General features: G+C 49.8%; 2 protein-coding genes across 3 annotated transcripts in view; both read right to left on the bottom strand.

The window, feature by feature from the left end:
• RFX4 (regulatory factor X4) overlaps positions 1-8,254 on the bottom strand; it is a 97,493-nt gene extending 89,239 nt beyond the window's left edge. The window contains exon 1 of the mRNA XM_054198443.1: positions 8,104-8,254. Coding sequence (XP_054054418.1) covers positions 8,104-8,254 — 151 coding nt within the window. The remainder of the gene's footprint in view (positions 1-8,103) is intronic.
• Positions 8,255-18,867: 10,613 nt separating this feature from the next.
• The window catches only part of POLR3B (RNA polymerase III subunit B), a 79,564-nt gene continuing 78,835 nt past the window's right edge, over positions 18,868-19,596 (bottom strand). For both annotated transcript variants that reach the window (XM_054211068.1, XM_054211078.1), the window contains one exon: positions 18,868-19,419. In XM_054211068.1, coding sequence (XP_054067043.1) covers positions 19,290-19,419 — 130 coding nt within the window. In that variant the 3' untranslated portion in view covers positions 18,868-19,289. The remainder of the gene's footprint in view (positions 19,420-19,596) is intronic.

Below are 19,596 nucleotides of genomic sequence, written 5' to 3'. Positions count from 1 at the left end.
GCACCATGGTTGGGTTATTTTTGTTTGTTTGGGTGTTGTTTTTGTTTGTGTGGGTGTTTTTGTTTGGTTATTTTTTGTGGGTTTTTTTTTGGGGGGTTTTTTTTTTTTTTTTTTTTACAGTGTCTATTGGGTCACTGTTGCCTTAAGGACCAGCCAAGATTTTTTGTTTCCCCACATTGCTTAAGTTTTGTAGGAGGTAGAGGGACAGGAAGGATTTTACTTTCCTCTGAGAATCAGTGATGGCAACAGCCAAGAGCAGGGTACCTACAAGCTATGTTGCAGAAGCTAACAGCATTAAATACTTATTTGCTTTATTAGGACATCCTGCCACATGTTCATGGTTAAATTGAATGTCAGATAAGGTGGGAACCACATAAGTCAGGTTGTTGAGAATTTTTTTCCCCCCTTTGAAGGATAGGATTGGGTCTAATTCTTTCAACCATCCATGAAATTTATTCAACAAATGGCTTGTTTCTGCTAGATCCTAGACTATTAGTAAAACTTACAACCTTTCCTGCTTGTCCTCTGACACACAGGAGCGTCTGGTCTTTCGCAGCAGGTTGCAGCTTCATTACAGGGTGCTGGAAAGTGTTGTGGGTTGTAGAAAGGATGGTCTGCGGGGCCTTTCAAATGAGGTATGCATTGCTGTCACCATGGGGGAACTCGGCTCTGGGACACAGGTGGTTCCTCCCAGCACTGGCTGACCGCTCACTGAGATCCCGCTGACGAATTGGGCTCCCCCTCCACGCTGCCCTTCCTCAGCTGCAGCTGAGGTAGTTTTAGCACTTCTGACATAGTTTAGCAATTAATAGCGTTCTAGAAAAACAAAAAATGTTAACCCTTCTATCATTACATTTAGTGGTATCTGTATTTACCCCTGCATTTAGCTTTTTTTTTACCACTTCTAAGTTCTCCTTGCCACTGCATTTCTGGTATTTTACTGCTTTACAAATTTAGCACAAGACAGATCTGAATTTACAGATCTATACACGAACAGAAAGCTCAGGCCTGTTGTGTTGACTTAGAGGTCTCATTTGCAAACTTGCATTTGCATGTAAGACATTTTTCATATAGTGAGTTCTCCCCAACTTAGTGTGTCCGTAAGTCTTGCACCAAGTAGCCAAATCAGTAAAAATGGCTGCACTGAAGGAAATACGATAGTCTGACAGTATTATTCTGAGGAGTGGAAGTTTAAAAAGAGAAGAAAGAGGTGAGCAATAAGAAGCAATTCTATTTCTAGTGACAGTAATTAAAAAAAAAAAAAAAAAGCAGTAATTTCTAACACTCAAAACTTGTAGTCCTTACTTCCAGGCAAATCTCCTTTTTTATAGATATGACCTCAGCAAGCAAATCAAAACCCCTAGAGAAGAGGATTTTTTTGTTTTGAGGTGTCTCAGTCTATGCCATGGGGTTCGTGAGCACCCAGAGCTCCAGCAAGAAGTTTGTCAGAGCGACAACCACAGCACCAGACTACCACAAGCCTAGAAAACTGATGAAATCCCAGCATACATCTCAACCCGCTCCTCTGAAATTAATGCCTCTAATTCCCAGGGGCTGTAAGTTTCAGGGACTCGCTCATTCAGAGAACATTCCAGCTATCTAAAATGTATTGTTTCCCATTACCATAATATTTGGGATCCTATGCAAAAATGCTCAGGATAAGCTGCTAATTAATTGCAAACCCATCACTCACAGCTGTGAATCAACTCCTTAGTTCCTCTAACAAATTCCATCATAGAGAAATTAAGTTCACTTACCAATAAAAGAAAACAAAGTGCTTAACTGTAGCTGAAGTGAAGGAAATGAGACAGCGCTGAGCCCTGCGTTTCAGTCTTGAGGCAATTTAAGCTGCAAATGAGCTTTTTCTTCCTCACTGAGTGCAGTGAGAGACAAGGCTCTATTTAACCCTCTCCACTTTTCCTGATTTCAAATTTATCAGAAAGGGAAGAACGGCCAAAAGTATTTAACTTAATACTTATTTATATACAGAGACCATAACTGCAGCTCCAGCAGCAAGCCAGAAAAATTATGCCACTGACTTAGGGCACCATTTCTAACGCTGGCCAGTATTTTATAGCTCATCAATTGCTCTTGCTGCAAACCTCCTGGGAGAAAATAAATGGGAATGAAGACAGGCCAGGACGGCTAGTTATGCATGTAAAATAGCTGCAATTAAGTTATTACGCATTTGCAACTGTTGGGAGGGATGATTACGAGCTAACCCCAGGCACCTGCCCTCTCCAAGGCACACACATGGACTTCAACAGGTGTCTCCCCCGTGGAGCAGACATTGCAGGATCAGGACCCATCTCTAACTGCAAATTGTATTACGCTTTTAAATATTCACAGAAACATATATACAATTCTATAGGACCTAAAAGATGTGCGTAAACATGTCTTTAGTACAGACATATTAAAAAAAAACCTACACAGACCTCCACTGGCTTAATCATCACCACGTACTCTTCCTTCCTACACTTGTTATCTATAGGATCGCTCAGCCATCAAATATCCTTTATGCTATCCATCTTCCTAACTAGAATGTTAGCAATCAAATCCCCTCGGCCGCCGGGGCACTGGGCTCCAGCAGGGTCGGCTCGTCCGGGTTATTCATTTTCAGACACAATGAAACAAATAGAAAATCCAGCACAGATGCGGGGAAACAGACAAGTGGGTGAACTCAGGAAATTCACAAACCTCAGCGCTCGCGGAATTGTGAGCTAATTATTTGGACTCGAATGTCACATCAAGCATCCCCAAAGGACTGACCTTATATTTGTATTAGTTACATGACAGCCCACTGCTGCTCCGAAGCCATTGTCATGAACCATCAAGCCCCAGCTGTATTTAAGGCCACCTGTTCAAAAGTCTTCATCGGAAGGAGGTACTAATGTTTCATCACTGCGCGGATTTCAGTGATCCCACGATTTATTTCAACTGTATTTTACTGTGGTGAAATCCTATGTGTAGAAATAGCATCTCCAGGGGAGGCTCCTCCTTATGGCTGTTCTAACTTGCAAACCACTTGCAGATCAAGCTAGAGAAATGCAAAGGTGTTTACATGTGGAGATGCTGCAGATTTTACGGCTACGCTAACCTTCTTCCTTGCCTGCACGCTCACTGCAACAGTGGCTGAAAAACAGCCGTATTTTCTAAAAGCAATCAAGCCAATGACCCTGGTTACTGTGCCAGTGACTTTCTGTGGGACAGCTCTAACTCCCATCACACGTATCTTACCACAAAATGGTTTCCTGGAATTTCAAGATCTTTTGCTCGATAGATATTTACTACAGTAGAGGTGAAGCTGCGATAGACCAACTGAGGCTACAGGTTTCTTTACAGTCTCACAGACAAACGTTGAACCTGTCTGAATCCAAAGTCCCTTCTTTAATGATGGTTTTACCTAAAACTGAACTGTAACTTAAATAAATGAAATAGTTTCCTACAGTTGTCTGGCCATTCCTATGCAAAAGCTTGTGTTAGTTCTTTTTTCCTTCCACCCTTGTAAAGACATTTTCCTTATTGCAGGTAAATAACAGATTGCAGAGCAGTGAAAAGTACCACAGTTCCCCTTCCCTAAGTATTTTAGAATTAATGTGTTAGCAGACAAACAAATGATAAAAATTTTTTTTTTCTCTGAGTCAGACTTAGAAGATTAACTTCTTCATTCAAGGTAATTTTGACCAATCTACAGACTTCTAAAAAATCCCCACGGATTTTAAAAACTTCTTTTAAAAAAAGCCCTCAGGAATGAAGACCTGATCCAGTGCTGGGACTTGCGTGTAGATTCCAGTTCTGCTGCTGCTGAAGGCAGAGGGAGCTGCCAAGGATCGGGCCCTCCTGCGCAAACATTGTCCGCAGGAACTCCGCAGCCAGCGGGAAAGAAAACATTTTTGTTGATTTTTTTTTGGTTTTGTTCCATTTCTTTCACGTGTGAAATCATATAAGATATGAAATGACATTAGACATAGTGGGGTTCCATTATTATAAAGGACCAGCAGTATTTCTTTTACGTGTCCGTATCATACCAAATGTAGGATTCAAAAGAATCATTGGATCATCTTAGCTGCTCAGCAGGTAAGAGCCTTTATAAACACAAATCCTAGCACAGTAAATAACTTCTTTTTTTTATTTACTGAAACAAAAGTAAATCACATTTTCGCTTGAGTATGAAAAGTACTCAAGAAAAGTAAGAAAAATAGCCAATAGCAAGTTCCTCTTTATCTGTTAGTAAACTGTGTTGCAATAAGCAAAGCAAACAGTTTTCAGCAGCAAAATCAACCATTCATTTGGATCAAAAAGAATCGAGACCTAGGATTACCCGCCTCAGCGTTACACATATGTTCTGAAATGTCACAATTGCTTTCCCAACTAGCATTCAAGTATTTAGTATCAATATTGGTGATTTCATTAATTGAACCAGGATATGAAAGCAGTTAATTCTCTTCAGTCGTTGCTTATATGCTAGATCCTTTTTGAATGGCAAGCTCATAGAAAAGGTCACCCACTATTCCTGCAACACCCATATATTGGTAAGAATATGGACCAAAATCTGGCCACTGCCACAACGTATTCCTCTTGGGGGCTGGCACCCACTTTTTGTGGTTCACACAAACTGCTTTAAGGGCCTAATCCCAACGTCCTTGACAGCACTGAAAGGCTTTCTGCTGATTTTAATGGGGTTTGGATCCGCTCCTAAGTCTCAGCTTCACGTCCCAAGGATCTCATCCATCTAGCGCTTTGAAACCAGCGGAGTTTTTGCCTGGCTCCAACACTGAAATAACGAGGGATATTTATTGAGTCATGCAGAAAAGCTGCACTCCAAGAAACCGCCTCCGTCTCCCGCTCCCCGAAGCGGTGCGGCGCGGAGCTTTCCCAGGGGCGCGGCGGGGACGGGGCGGGTGGAACCCCCCGGGAGACCTGCACCGCCCCGCGTCTCCGCACGCACCGCGGCGGGGCTCCTGCGGGGGCAGAGCTCCGGCGGGGGGTGCCGGGCACCGGGGCGAGGGCGCTCCCCGTTCTCCGGGTGCCAACCCGCGGTGCCGCCGCCGCCGCCCCATCCCGCCCCCGGGCGTGCACCCCCCGACGGCATCGCCTGGAGCTCGCCGTGCCGGTGTCACTAGGGGGGGCTGCGGCTGTGGAAACCTGTGGATGTCCCTCAAAGTGTGTGTGTGTCCCCGCGCCCCAGCCGCCCCTCGGGGCTCCCCGGGTGCTGGCCCGCCCGGCCCGAGCACCCACCCCGCCGCCGCCCTCCCTCGGGCCCCGCTGGGCTCTGCCGGGGGAGGCGATGGGGCCCCGGCGCAGCAGTCCCCGGCCCCCCCGGCAGGCTGCGGGCACGGAGGGGTCGGGGGCCGGCGGGGGTGTGGGTGGAGAGCCGAGCCGAGCGCAGGGCAGGCGGCGGCGGGCGCCCCTTCGAGCCCCAAAAGCCCGGCACGGCCCCCCGGGGCGATCCCTTTGTGCCCCACAGCGAAGGGGCGGGCGGGCGAGCCCCGGCGGGGCCTTCAAACTTCCCCCGGCGGCTCGCCGGCTCCCGGCCCGTCTCGGGGGAGTTACGGGCTTTAGAAAGTAACGCCTGGAGGCGGACGGGCGCCTCGCGGAGTTAACGGCGGTGGGGAAACGATGCGGGGAAAGATGTCGCAAACCGCCCGAGAAGGTCCGGTGTCCCCTCCCGGGTGGGTGCCCCTCTCCCCGGCCGCGGGCCGGGCCCCGCCGCGCAGCGGGAGAGCCCCGAGGGTGGCTGCCGCCGGTGCCGTGCGCGGGACGGGCCGTCGGGTCCCGGCGCTGCTGCCGCTGCCCCGCCGGTCCCGGCCCCTGCGTTGGGCGGGGAGCGGCTGGGTCGGGGGGTGTCCCGTTTAGGTTTAGGCTTGGTGACAGCCCCCGTGGGTCAGTGCCCAGGTTAGGGGACCATGAGCTAAACTCGGTGGAAGCACACGGCACTGCTGGGGGAAGGAACTAAACTATTCCCCTGCCTTAAAATCGGAACCGTGGGTGATTATTATTTTTTTTTTATCCCGCTGCTTTAGGGAAAAACTGTTAAGGAGAAATTAAAACATGACTGATTTTTTTTTTTTCAATGAAGCCATATTTCTCCACAATGCAAAAGGATCTTTACATAACAACTGAAACTCAGGAGAAAAGCTAATTGGATTAAGTCCTCTGAAAGGGAGGTTAAGGTGTCTGAATGAGACAACTGCAAAGCTCCACTTTTCTTGCCATCTGTTTAGCAAGACTAAAGTGTTTTCTGATTAATATTATCTTAATCAATCATGCTGCCATTTATTATAACCATCCTGAATTTAAGGAACGAACAGTACGGAGGGTCAACCTGGGGATGGACAGTTTTGAATACACGGATATAAAACGCGGGGCTTTTTTGATTTTGTTTGATTTTTTTTTTTCTTTCCCTAAAGTAACGTTGTCTCGTTACTGTCGACAACGAGAAGTTGCCAGCAGTGCCCTTAACTCCGTCCCGGCAGTGCCGCTGGACAGAAGGACAACTTTCTTTTACACCCTGGGAACCCTGCACACGCTCTGACCCGAACACAACGATTCCTTCCCCGCCGAGCACTTGCTCCCTGGAACAACCCCCTCGGGTTTTGTTTTGGGGCCCCGGCAGGAAAAGTGGCCCAAACCCGGCCGGTGTCGCCGGTGGCCGGCGAGGGGCCGAGCCCGCCCGTTGCCCCGAAGCCCCCGCGCCGGGACCGCGGGAGGCACCGCCGAGCGGGGCCGGGCAGCCTCCCCTTTTCTATTTTTTTGTTGTTTGTTTGTTTGTTTTGGTTTTAATCGATATTTAAATTTTACAATCGCGTCGGGGGCGAGGGGTTAGATAACCCTTGGCGGGTTGGGGGCGGCGGGGAGCGAAGGGGCTCCGAGGCCGGGGCTGCCCTGCCCCGCCGCCCCTTGCCCCGTTCCCCTCTCGCCCCCGCGCCAGCTACAGCGGCACGGCGCCGGCCGACCCCGGAGGAGCCGGCACGGAGCTGCGGGCTCCCCGGGGGAGCGCCGGGAGGCGGCCCGCCGCGGCCGTCGGGGAGGCGCGGGGGGGACCCGATCCCGCTGCGGGCTCCGGCGGGGCTGGGACAGCCCGGGTCCCCGCTCCCCGGCCGCCATGCCGACCGTCACAGCGGCTGCGGGAGGGGACGGGGCAGGGCAGGAGCGGGGGAGCCGTCCCCGGGCTGTGCCCTACCTAACCTCCGAGTTGTCCGCCTGGGAAACGCCCGGGCAGGCAGGGAGGGAGGGAGGGAGGGAGGGAGGGGAGGAGCGGGTGTTTTCCGGTGCTAATAAAAATAAATTAAAATCGCAAAGGTTACTGCGGTGGCTGCCAGCCCTCCCCTGCATGCGGGCGCGCTGGGGCCGCGCTCAGCGGTTACGGCCGGTGGAAACCGGGCTGGGTACGGCGGGAGGAGCACGGGCAGGGCCGGCGGGAGAGAGCGAAGGAGAAGGGGCCGCGGTTTCGCCAGGCTGCCGGCTGACAGCCGCGCTGGGAAGACCTAGGCCTGGGCCCTGCCCCCGGGGAAAGCCGGCGCGCCCCCCCACCCCGGGGCCGGGCCGGGCGGCGGAGGCGGCCGTCGGGTGTGCGGGCAAGGGCCGCGGCCCTCGGGGCGGCCGTCCCCCTCGCCTCCCGCCGGGGCTGCTCCCCACGGGCGGCGCTGGCTGGTGGGGCTGCAGCCGCCCTTCTCCCGTCCGGTTACCGGACCGGCCAAGTCACCGTTTGGGGGTGCGGGGGGAGAGACCCACCCTGCCCTTCCCCAAATTCCTTCCCCTCCAACGCAGCCCAGCCCCAGCTCTGCCTGCGGGACAAGACGACCCGGGTGCTGGGCTCACCCTAAACCCACCAACCATCTTCCCTAATAAACCTCGTCTTCTCGCCCCTCTGAAAGGCTCCGCTCAAACCCAAGCGAGCGCCTAACAACTAGAAGCGGAGAGGGAATTAGTTTGCCGGCCGGCAGCCTATGGAGGAGAAAAGAAAAAAGAAAAAAAAAAAGGAAAAAACCACCCCCTGCTCCATCGTATCCGCAAGTGCAACGGCAGGGCTCCAGCCCAGGGGCGAGATCTCCCCCCGCCCCCAGCACCCCCCGCACCCCGCACACGCCCGGGCTCATTTACCTGCGAGGCCGGTGCGGCGGGAGCCCCTGTCCCCGTCCCCGCCGCCACGGTCAAGTTGAAAAGTGCTCCCCGGCGGGCGAGAGGAGCCCGCTGCCTGCGGGGGGGAGCCGGTGGTAGTGGTGATGGGGGTAAACTTACCTGTGGAGTCCATATCGGGTTCCTCCAGCAACCCGCAATGCATGCTCTTCCCATGGACGGGACGGGAGCCCCAAGGTCCCGGGGTGCGGAGAGCCCCTGTCTCAGGGATGCCCTGGGAGAGGGAGCGGGGTGGCGGCGAGGGGGTGGGGAGGGAGGGCAGAGGCAGATAGTTGGGGGGTGAGGGGGGGGGTGGGGGGGAGGAAGAGCGCGGGAGAGAGGGACACTCCGTAATCCAGCAGGGCAAAGCCAGACCCGTCAAAATGTTTGCGGATGTTTCATGGGAAAAAGCATCATTTTATAGAAGCCCTGATGGGAGAAATGTCATTGATAGGCCAGCCAGCCTGATGAATGGCTGCTACTCAGATGGGGATGTGGCAAGGCTCAATGTGAAGCCCATTGTGATGCTGTTTTGAATAAGAAAAGCTTTCCTCCAAAAAGGGGGGCCTTAGATCTACGCAATCCCAACACTTCGACTTCCCTCTTCTATTAGAGCATTAGAAACGTTTTTCTTATTTAAAGTTCCAGCGGCCTTTCCACTCCTCCCTTCCCTCCCCCAGCCCCCACCCAACGTCTTTGGCTCATTACAGCCCGAGATCAAAATTGGCTTAGATCTTCAAACGGGCAGTAGGTTTGGGGTTGTGCTCTTTGGGGCTGCCGGGTGTGCGTGCAGCGCCGCCGAGCTCCCCTCCTCCTCCTCCTCCTTCTGCCGGTGGGCTCTGGGTTGGGATGCTTCGCGGGCACATGGCGTTGGAAGCTGCACAGCTTCCCAAATATCTTGTAAACTTAGTTTACTGGAGGGAGGGGGGGAAGAAGAAAAAAAAAAAAAAGAGGGCGATGTGTGTGGGTAAGGAAGGGGGGGGGCGGTGAGGGTTGAGAGAAGTTGCCACAGTGCCTCGGCGAGCGGTGCCGGCGTTGTAGATCTGCGGCGGGGACCCCCGCCCATCTCCCCGCCGCCCCGGGGAGCGAGGGCACGGCGGGGTGGGGGCCGCCCCTCCACCGGCCTGTCTGCCCGCCGAGAGCGGCTGGCCCGGAGAGCTTTCCGTGGAACTTGGGGGAAAGCAGGGAGGGGGGGAGATGCCCATTACCAAGAGAAATGAAGAAGCAAACGGGTGGCTTTTCAAACTCGTGTTCCCTTCCAGCTTTCGCCCGAGGATGCGAGGATCCCTTTTTGGGTTCGCACGTTGCGGGGGGAGAGGGGGGCAGGACGGAGGCTGGAAAAAGTTGCTTATTCTGCATGCGGCTGTATGTGCTGGAAGTGGAAGTAAAAGTGCAAAGCTAGGGCTCTGATAAAAGTGGCTGGTTTAGGGAAGGAAAAGCTGTGATTAGAATATGAATAGAGCTCCAGGAGAGGAAGAGAAAGGGGGATTATAGCTGAATTACTTTGACCATGGACAGAGCCAACGTTTTCCACTCTTCTCCCCCTCTCCCCTCCCTACACCCAGACTACCCCCCTTCCCTCTCCCCTTCGGAAAAAAAAAAAAGAAAAAGAAAAAAAAAGGCAAGCCACCAACCCCACACAGCAAAACAAGCGGCTAGGTTGCTAAAGAGGAAACCCAGCGCTTCGCCGTGCCCGCGCATCCCCCGGCGGGCCGGCAGCGGCAGAGGCGGCGGGGCTCCCCGCACCTCGGCCCGGGCGGGCAGCCCGGGGCGGCCGGTGCAAACCTCCCCCGCCCCACCTCAGTTTTGGCCCCGGGAGCCCCGTGTGCCTCAAGAGAAGGCCGGTAAAAATAATACCGGCGTGAGACAGTGCAAAAAGCGAGTCTGCGGCCGGCGGCGGCTGAAAAGCGCTTGATGCGGCGGCGGGGAAGCCGGCCTGCGGGGGCAAGGCCCGGGGGAGGCGCACGCTTCTCCCTCTCTCCCCCCACCCCCAAAACCAAGCCCGACTCCAAAGCAAGGGCAATGTTTCTTCCCGACCGCTATGGCTTTCCCAGCGGGGAAGTCCTGTCTCTCCTTTCCCTCCACCACCCGCTGTGCTGCCGGGCTGGCGCTGCTACCAGCGGCACCGCAGCGGGGCCTCGACGGGGCGGGCATCCCCGTCCCTAGCTGGGGCCGCCGCGCGTCCCTTCGACGGCGCGGCCCTCCGCTGCTGCTGTCGCCGCCGGCCTCCGCCTGAGGCCCGCTCGCCCCCAGCCCGGCCTTCTCCGCCCGCGCCCCTTGGGCCTCCCCCGGACACCTGCCCGGCGGGCCCAGCCGTCAGCGGGGACCGTTAAGCGGGACCGTTAGCGGGGCCGTTAGCGGGAACCGTTAGCAGGGGCCGTTAGCGGCCTTGTCAGGGGCACCCCGCTCTGTCAGTGAGGGGGACGGGCTCTGCCCCGCCGCCAGACGCCCCTTGGAGCCTCGGTGTGTGTGTGTGAGGGTGTTTTTGTTTGCTGCCACCAAACAGGGGTCCTTTCCCCACATTTCTAAGTTTGCTTTGTTTTTTTTTCTTTCTTTTTCCCCTAAGGTTTTACTGCAGCGTGGTACGAGGCCTGAGGGGAGCCCGTGGGGTGAGGGGCCCTTGGGGCCTGCCTGCCCTTTTCGGGGTAAGCACGGGCCCTGCGGGGACGCAGAAGCCCCTCAAAAACACAAGGGACATTTTTTTTGGCCTTGAGCAGGGCTCATCTCCGAGGGATTTTGAAACCAGCGTTAAGAAACACCGGCTGTGGTGCAGGGAGCTGCCTCTAAGCAGGGAGGTTACCTGATGCCCGAATGGTTTCCAGCGGTGGCCCTGGCCCTGCAGGTGGTTGCTGCCCTCGGCAGCCCCACAGGGAGGCCGAGGCATCCAGACCCGGGCAAACACCAGCCCGAGGGGACTCACCCAGGCTCCCTCGCCCGGGGAGGTGCACACTCCCACTGCAGGGGCCTGACTTCTGGAAGCACTGAAGGCCTACAGTGGCAGCTGCCGGGTCTCCATCGCAGGCACTCTGCGTTTGTGGAAAATTGGTCTTCACCAGTTTAAAGTATCAAGGAGCAGCTTCTGTATTGTTGAAGTCCCAGAGATACACAAAATAAAAATACAGGATGCGTGAATGTAGGGATGTGCGCTTTCTAGGGGGGTGAGAAGGGTGGGATTAGCGCAGCCTTGATGCCTAGAGGCTTGGGCTCTCCTTTGACATGATGCAAAGATGTACGTTCTCTATAGGTGATGATGCATGGGCAGGATCGTCAGCGGCACTTCTGTTAGACCAGAGGTACTTGTTGCAATCTGTTTACTCCCTGCTTTTTAAGATTAGCTCCAATCCTCTTCCTGTTTACCTAATCCCTTCCTCAGTGTGTCAGATCACCTTGGTGTACTCCCACAGCTCAGTTATTGTGACTCGTTTGGGTTTTGCTTACCTTTTTAAAAAGCACCTCGTGCTTCTGGATATCCCATGTGACACTTGATAAAGTACTTTATTCTTCTGAAAGTGTGGAGCATCTCCTGCTGTGCTGCAGGTTGGCAGTTTACAGATGGAAGCACTACAAGTCACTACCCTTTTCTTTTTTTAAATGTAGGCTGCAGGATTTGATTTGATACAGAGCAAAGGGCAGGTCTCAGCAAGGATGCAAAAAGTATACAATTGGGAATTTTCACTCCAGATTCTTGCCTACGCAGAACATCTACAAGCCATAAAACAAACAGTATAACTCTACACTGCATTAGATGATATATTTTTAGTGGAGAGGGACTCTGTTGCTGTTGTGAAAGGAACAACGCCTTTATTTGGAAAAGATGAATACAAACTTATGCTGGTGCATGGAGAGAAGAGCAGGGTCATCAAAGGAACAGAAGACACATTCCGGACTGCATCCAGGCTGCCGAACAACTGGATGGGCAGCTGTCATATCCTTTTAGATGACTGACTGATAATGAGTTTCTTTTGATGGTTCAGCAAAGCGGGGGCAGAGTGGAGGTATGACACTTCATATCAATTTAATGCCCAGATAATTTGAGCTTTCTCAAAAACATGTTTCTATGACTGTCTTCCACTCTGCAGTTGATTGTACCAACAAACAGGCTGCGACCACACAAACTTCTCATGCCATAAAAAGCTGCTTGTGCTGGTATTAGACTCTAAACATCAGTACTAGACTCTAATATAAACATTTTGGTGCTAAACACCAAGAAGAGCTTTTTCAACAAAACATAATTGCTGGCACAGGAGCAAAAAAGTATAAACTGTTATCTATTAATTTAGCTAGAATATCCACAGCAACTTTAGGCTGAAGTTGTAGAGAAGCTTTCCCATAGACTAGCAGGGACAAGAACCTGCATTAGTTTTAGCGAGGAGTGTGAAGGGCTTGCGAAAGGAGCCATGTAGTATGGTTATCTGCAATACCAGGGATCTGAGTTCAGGGACTCGGGGGATCCTTTTGGATCCGATGTGTCTCTGCGCAGACTGTAAGATTGCTCGCAGCAGCCAAATGCACAGTGACACTTCATTATTTTAGCAGTGGCTGCAGTCTGTGAGTGGTTCCATATTTTCTTACTTGCTTAAGCCAGCAGCCTCCTCCTCCTCCTCTCAGAATGAACCCACACTTCTGTCCCCCTCCTTCCCAGCTCTATTCCTCTGCTTCTGCTGTCTTCACCTGCTGGGCATGGAAGACATAGAGAAAGAAAATGTTTCTGTATTGGCTTCTCTTTCCCACTTACTCATCTTTATTATCAGAACAGGAAATGTTAACTTTATTTTACATATATTAACATCCCTTAGGAAGCCATACACATAGGCGAAGGACAAGATCCGGAGTAAGCTGACAGATGATTTCTGGAATCAACTCTGGGTGCGTGCTTGGGAGGCGTGATGCTGACAGATGCAGGAACTGGAAGAAGAACATCAAAAGGCTGCCTAGGTAAACATGTGCACCGATTCCTTCAAAAGGCTTTAATTGACACAAGCACCGAGAGAAAGTGGCTAGGGCAGGCACATATGCAGGTATCTGGGAGAAAACGAGCAGAAGAGCTGAGGCATGCGAATGATGGATTGCACGTGCAGCGGGCAGGGGGTACCTTCTTTCTAGTTTGAAAGAAAAACAACACGAATTGCATCTGGCTTGCTGTAACTGTATGTAGACATGTCTGAACCCAAGTTGTGTTGAAGATGAGCATAGGTCAGCCTTAAATGATCTTTTTTTATTAATGCTTGTGAAAGGAATTTTGCTCAGCTCCAGTTCTCAAGTTCATGGAGAAGTGCAGTGGCAGCGTTGCCAAAAGGGACGAGTGAAAATGCCTCTTTCACACTGGTCAGCTTCAGCCTGCAGAGAGGGAGGGAATTCACTCTTTTGGGTAGTATCAGCATCCACAGGAGTCTAGAAGAACCCCTGCCCCTAGGGCTGCTGCCCAGAACGCTGGGCCTGGAAGACTCTTGCTGACTTTAGTAGGAGAAAAGGGCAAGCAGTCATTGATTTCTGAGCTTACACCAGATTTATCTGGCTTTTGTTGTGTGTGGCTGGTACTAGTTACCAGAGGATTTGTACTGTGTGTTGGAAGAAGAGCCAGCCCTAAAAGCTATTATAGACAACAGACACAGAAAAGATCCATTCCAGACTGCATCCAAGCTGCCGAACAACTGGACGTGAAGCTGTCATATCCTTTTAGATGACCGACTGATAATGAGTTTCTTTTGATCCGCCTGGAGCACGAATTACCTTCAGTGCCTGTCTCTGACTAGCAGGATGAGGCCTGAATGTAGAGTTAAGTTTCCAGTTCACTGGGAATTCAAGGGAAAACATTTCCATTATTAGAACATAAATTTAGCAAGAAATTAGAACTTTACTGTTTAGCACACCGATTTCTTTTCTTAGAGTTATTTTTCTGTTTACAATGTTTTGTTGTTAAGTCTGAGCGGACAATAACTACCATGCTCTGTCTGGAATGGTAAAGCATATGCATAGGTCAAGTAGCTCCCCAAAACTCATGCTAATAAAAGACAAAGGCTCTGCTGCAGTTAGCAGCAGGGAATTGCTTTTGATTTGGAACTAACACGCTGTTTAAATACTGACTGGGAGGAGGGGACAAGGACATGCACAAGGAAGCTATTGTAGAAAATACGTGGCCATTGGAACCACCTCAGAGGTACCTGCCTTAGGAAATACACAAATAAAGGGGTAACTGTAATTAGGAGAAATATATAGTTGTTTGGGTTTGTAGCAAGATGCAAAGAGCAATGGGCTGCTCACAACCTTGGAAGGATTTTTCAGAAGATGGAACAAAGGCTCAAATCCATTCGCAGGGTAGTCAACAGAAATCTTTGCTGTTGACTTCGAGACGGGAATAAAGCCATATAAACCACTTTTTAAAAATTCCAACTGCAAAAAAAATCTTTGTATTGGCTCTGACCTGGGTTTGGAGAGTTTAACTGAGAGTTCTGGTGTTCTGGGGTGTATGTTCATACGCATGGAGAGCAGAGAGGGTATATTTGCCTCCTGGGTCCATACAGTGAGTTCTTGGAAGGGCTGCTGAGAGGCAAAACTGATCCACTGGCCGATTCATGCAGTCTTTGCTACATGGAAGAAGAGAATCTGACCGGAGACACGTACACAGGGCAGAGTAAGGTTGACGAAGCAGCCAGTCCTTACTCCTCTGCCTTTCTTACCCTCTTCCCAAAGAACTCCCCCACTGAAACTGGTGGGTCCAGGCTGAGGTGGAAACATTTCATGAGAAGGATGGACCAAAGTCAGAACTTGGGTTCAAACATGCTCAAGTTTCTAGCAGCATTTAGGTCTAAAACATGGATCCATTTTTTGGGCTTCTGAGCCTTAGACACAGAAACTGGAATCCAGATCTTCACCGTGCCTTGCACACATTAAGCCTCCCAGCACTGGTCCAGATAATAGCAAAGAGTCACCATCTGGCTGGATTTTACGGTTTGATGAAGTGCTCAGTTTTAAGGCAAGCACGTGTCTGGCACCTGGGGACTGAGGAGTCCTGATCCCAGTTCTGGCACGGTCTTTCTGTGGCCCTGGGCAAGTCACGTCCTCTTCGGAGGAGGGAATTCATCAAGTGCCCCATGGCCCCGCTGAATCGGCAATGGGCTGTAAAACAATCCTCAGCTCCAACTGGAGGAGAGGCCGGCTGGAGGGGCCTCTCGCAGCGCTGGGCCAGCTCTGTGCCACGGCCCAGAGACGCTTGTGCTGGGACATGGCTGAAGAGCTCCCCACGCTGCTCCTGTGGTTCACTGTGGGAGAGCTGCGAGCCAGGTAGGTCGTATCAGGGCTCGGGCTCCCTCGCGCTAGGGCCATCCTAGCCCTCAAGGGCCTCAAGACAGAAGAAGTACAGACATGTTTTCAGCCCCTGTAATTTGGTTTTGTAGCTGCGCGATTCCTAGTTATTCTGACCATCAGACTGTACAGGTGTGTTCCGAGCAGGGCTTGCAAGCCCATTTTCAGATGCACAGCACTATTCATTAGTTTGCCATTGGTTACCACTAACCAATGAAATATTCTTCAGTCTTTTTAGGCTTTTCATTATGATGTACTCCCATTGTGCTATAAACCACAGCTATTTTTCTATTTACCATCAGAAAACCCGAGAAAAGACGTATGGTAATTTCTCATCATCATGGGTCTATGTTTTTCACTGGTTTTCCTCCCTGTTTAAGCTACAAGTAGGGAGTTCAAAGAATTAAAAGTCCTCTTTGCTGCACATTGAAGCTTCTCTGTAAGCAAAACTCTTAACGAGATATGGATAGTACAAACAAAACCAATTGTGTTTAGTGGGAGCCCTTCCCACATCTTAAAATTATTAAATCTCAGTATGCCTATATTTCATATCACATCCTCTTTGAATACCAAAATTGGCCAGTCTGGTTTCATTTTTCTTTATTGTTCAGGTTTCTAGTTCCTATGTTTGGAAACATTTACCTTAAAAAAAAAAAAAAAAAAAAAAAGGCAAAAAACTTGTAAGCGTTATGTAAATGACTTGAAGTGAGGCTGTTATTCTGAACAGGTGACTTACCTTGCCCACAGTTCCAGGACTGGCTAAAAGACCTGTGCTTTGCTCTGCCCCATAGCACCCTGCAGCCCATCCCCAGGTTGATTCTGTTTCTCACCACAGAACAGTAGAGCTGGACACGTATAGTGTTTGAAGGGGTAGCTTTTACTTAATGTCTTTGTTTTGCAGTGAAATAGTAGACTTGATTACTGAATTCTAGGCCTGTAAATGCTTCTACCTTTCAACAGCATTTAATCCTTTATCTGCAAAGTAAATGTTGACTTAAACATACTATATGGAGTTAGATACGTCTTCCAACAGCAGCACACACTTCTAGTTTATCTAGTGGACTGTATTTGGCATTTCAGCTGGGACTAAGGCTAGTGACCTTCATGCTGAATAGCATTTCTAGAAAGCCTCTCCTGGACACTAAATACAAGAGATAAAGAAGTTGCAATAGAATGAAAACTTTATGGCAGTTTTATAGCCACATCTCCTTGTGCTAAAGCCTTAAGATTTTGTCAAGTGTTGTTCAGAATATTATATCTCTTTCAGCAATTAGACAGTCATGGCAGGATTGATTTGGGCAAGTCTAGTCACAGCAGTAACGCCGTTAGCTGACATGAGACCTCTTTGTGAAGGCATTCACTGTATAAAAAGGGGGGGAGGGGAGGTTGGCTAGGAAGATCATTCAAAGGGCTGCAAAGATGAGGTTCACTAGAGGAAAGCAACGAGAGCTCTGGGGTTCTGAGAATGTATTTTATCTCCTCAGTCCATGCAGCATAATTTTTCCTGGCTGCAGTAGGATTCCTTCCTTGAATAGCCACTTTGACCAACCATATTCCAGGAATCCGTAGCTTTTTGTTCCCATTCTGCTGGTTTTGTAATGCTTATTCCGTTGCTGAGAGATTACTTGCAGGTGTCTACAATGATGGAACGCAGGTAGCCTTTTAAAGAGGGGCAAAAAGTAGAAATCAGAGTTTCAACTCAAATCTCCACTCAAATAAGCCTCCAGTGTATGCACAGGCTTTGGTTAGACAGCAGCGATGTGTAAATGGAACCGATGTAGGTGTCACCAGAATAGTTGAATAGATGACCCTCACTGCTAGACTTCTCTGGTTTCTATGTTCTGCTGGATCCGTTATTACTAAGGCTGCCCCTTTCTTCCTAAACTTCAGCTACCACAGAGAATCTCCTTCACCCTCACAAAACCTTTCATCCTCACGCTTTCATCAGCTTGAGGTAAACTAGCTGCAAGGCTCCCCCCCAGGGCTGCACATAGACCTGTTCTCTCAATAGGGTTACTCATGAGCGTGCTCCTTTGCTTAAATTTCTGCAGGTGTCACTGTACACATTGCTTAGTCTTTAATGCCTGTAGCTCCGACCATCTAACCTAGGAGACCACACTAGCTAACAAGAACACCTTATCCTCAGCGTAGTTTCCTTGATCCAGGTCAAAACGCCCCCCACCCCCACCCCCAGCAGGCTGTAGCCTTTGAGGCTCACTCCCTCTGCTGGTGCACCCGAGCCTCAGTTTGGCAATCTCCGGGAGCAAAGCAAAGGTTATTCATTTGGTTGGGGCTTTTGGTTAACTTCTCCCTCCGGTATGAAGCAGTACATCGCTCTCTTACAACTCCTCGTAAATAGTTCAGATCCTGGTAGAGGTGCTTCAAGAGCTTTTCCAATCCAAATGTGCTGCGTTGACATCTGTGTTGTCATTAGTCTGATTGCAAAAAAAGAGTAAAATCTATCCCTTCAGACTTGATTTGTAAGCCCAGACACAAAACTACTAGTTTAAGCATTTTAAAAAGCAAGCCTACTTAGGCTGATACTCATCCGCACTTCTTAAGCGGCTAAGAGAAGAGCAGCAACACGACTGCAAGAGCAGTGTCAGGATCGGCATGCACAATTCAGCCATATGAGGAGCCAAAGAGCATCTTGGGACTTCCAGACCATAGGCACTGTTTTACATCCTCCTTGATCCAGAGTGCTGCCGTTCTCTAAAGCACTTGAACATGCACATACTTCATCCCTACTTCAGCGGCACTACTCCTTTGCTTAAAAATTTAACCATATGCCTTGCTGAGTAAGGGCTCAAGTGAATTTAGGGTACTAAGTGACTCTTTGTTCATCCACTGCTTTAGTTTCAGGCCTCAGATCTCATGAAAAAAATCAGATGTTCCCTTTCTAAATCCTTTCAGGTCACTCAAACCTGCTTCGCTGTCAGTGAAGGATTTGTTCTTCGTAGTTCTTTTTTTGTTTAATTTTGTTCTTAGAAAAAGTTTTAGCTATGCCCATATTTAAAAAAGTTAAGTGCTAGGAGGGGATACATCAGTACCTAGTGTTTGCAGCCCATCTTTTCAGGGCTTTGGCCAGTGTGTTATTAAATCTACTATAGTCAGTAGTAATTGAATGGCTATCTGTAAGCTGTATCATGCCCTTGCTGCATATGCAGTCACCTCCCTGGAACTTCATGGAAACGGCGTACATTTAGCTGAAAGCAGATTGACTGTATAATCACACCATTGCTTAAACATAAATGCACCTGCATATTGAAATCCCACTCAAAACGTCTGATTTCAAGTTCTCGAGAAAGTAGTTTCGTTTCTCTAAGCCTGACACTACTTAACACAATTTTAACATTTTAACAAAATGCTTTAGGAATAGGAAAATGGTTTAGACATTAGAAGAAGGCTTTACCATCCTTACACAACCATCAACACATATTCAGGCAGTATTATTTAAAACATTTATTCGTCTTTCATATTACACTGGTCTGGAAAACATTTTTAACCTCTATGAATAAGATGTGCATTTAGCTCAGCTCAAGCCCTAGTCCAGCAAAGCACTTTTCAAAACCAAGCACGGGGTTGTTTGAAGTGATGCAAGTGCTTTGCTGCATCATGGCCTTATTCTACAATTCCCACATGTCCTGCTCACTGAGGCTAATCAAGGCTTTCAGAACTTCTCCTTGTGTATTCTACTGACAGAGTTCCCCCTGTCAACTTAAAAACAGGTAGGATGTGTAAGAAAAATTCCTTACACTGTCTGGCACCTCCCTTCTACCCACTCAGGTTTTAGAGTTATTCCTGTTCACCCAAAAAATCTTCCCTTTTCAATTTCTGTAAAGTACTTTTTTCCATCTTTTTCATCTTGTTCATTCGTTGTACTTAGCTAGTTTTAGCCTAGGTATGATGTTCATTGACTGCAGTTCTTGGAATAAGAGTTTACAGGCATAAGGTATGCGCAGAGAAGACACGTGGCATGATGACTTGCAGTAGTGGCACCTAGGGAAACAAACAAAAAGAAAGTCAGAGTTGGTGCGTAAATGAAGCTCTGCAGAAAAAAAACCCAAAAAACAGTTGCTACTATCCACTGGTTTCTTTGTCCACCTGCATTTAAACACTGGGATCAGACCTAGAAAGAGCCAAGTGCTTGAGACACATTTTAGCACTTAAGTCAGT

Source organism: Rissa tridactyla, chromosome 1 (genome assembly GCF_028500815.1).
Source record: "Rissa tridactyla isolate bRisTri1 chromosome 1, bRisTri1.patW.cur.20221130, whole genome shotgun sequence".
NCBI classification, from domain to species: Eukaryota; Metazoa; Chordata; class Aves; order Charadriiformes; family Laridae; genus Rissa; species Rissa tridactyla.
This window is presented reverse-complemented; position numbering and strand designations above follow the sequence as displayed.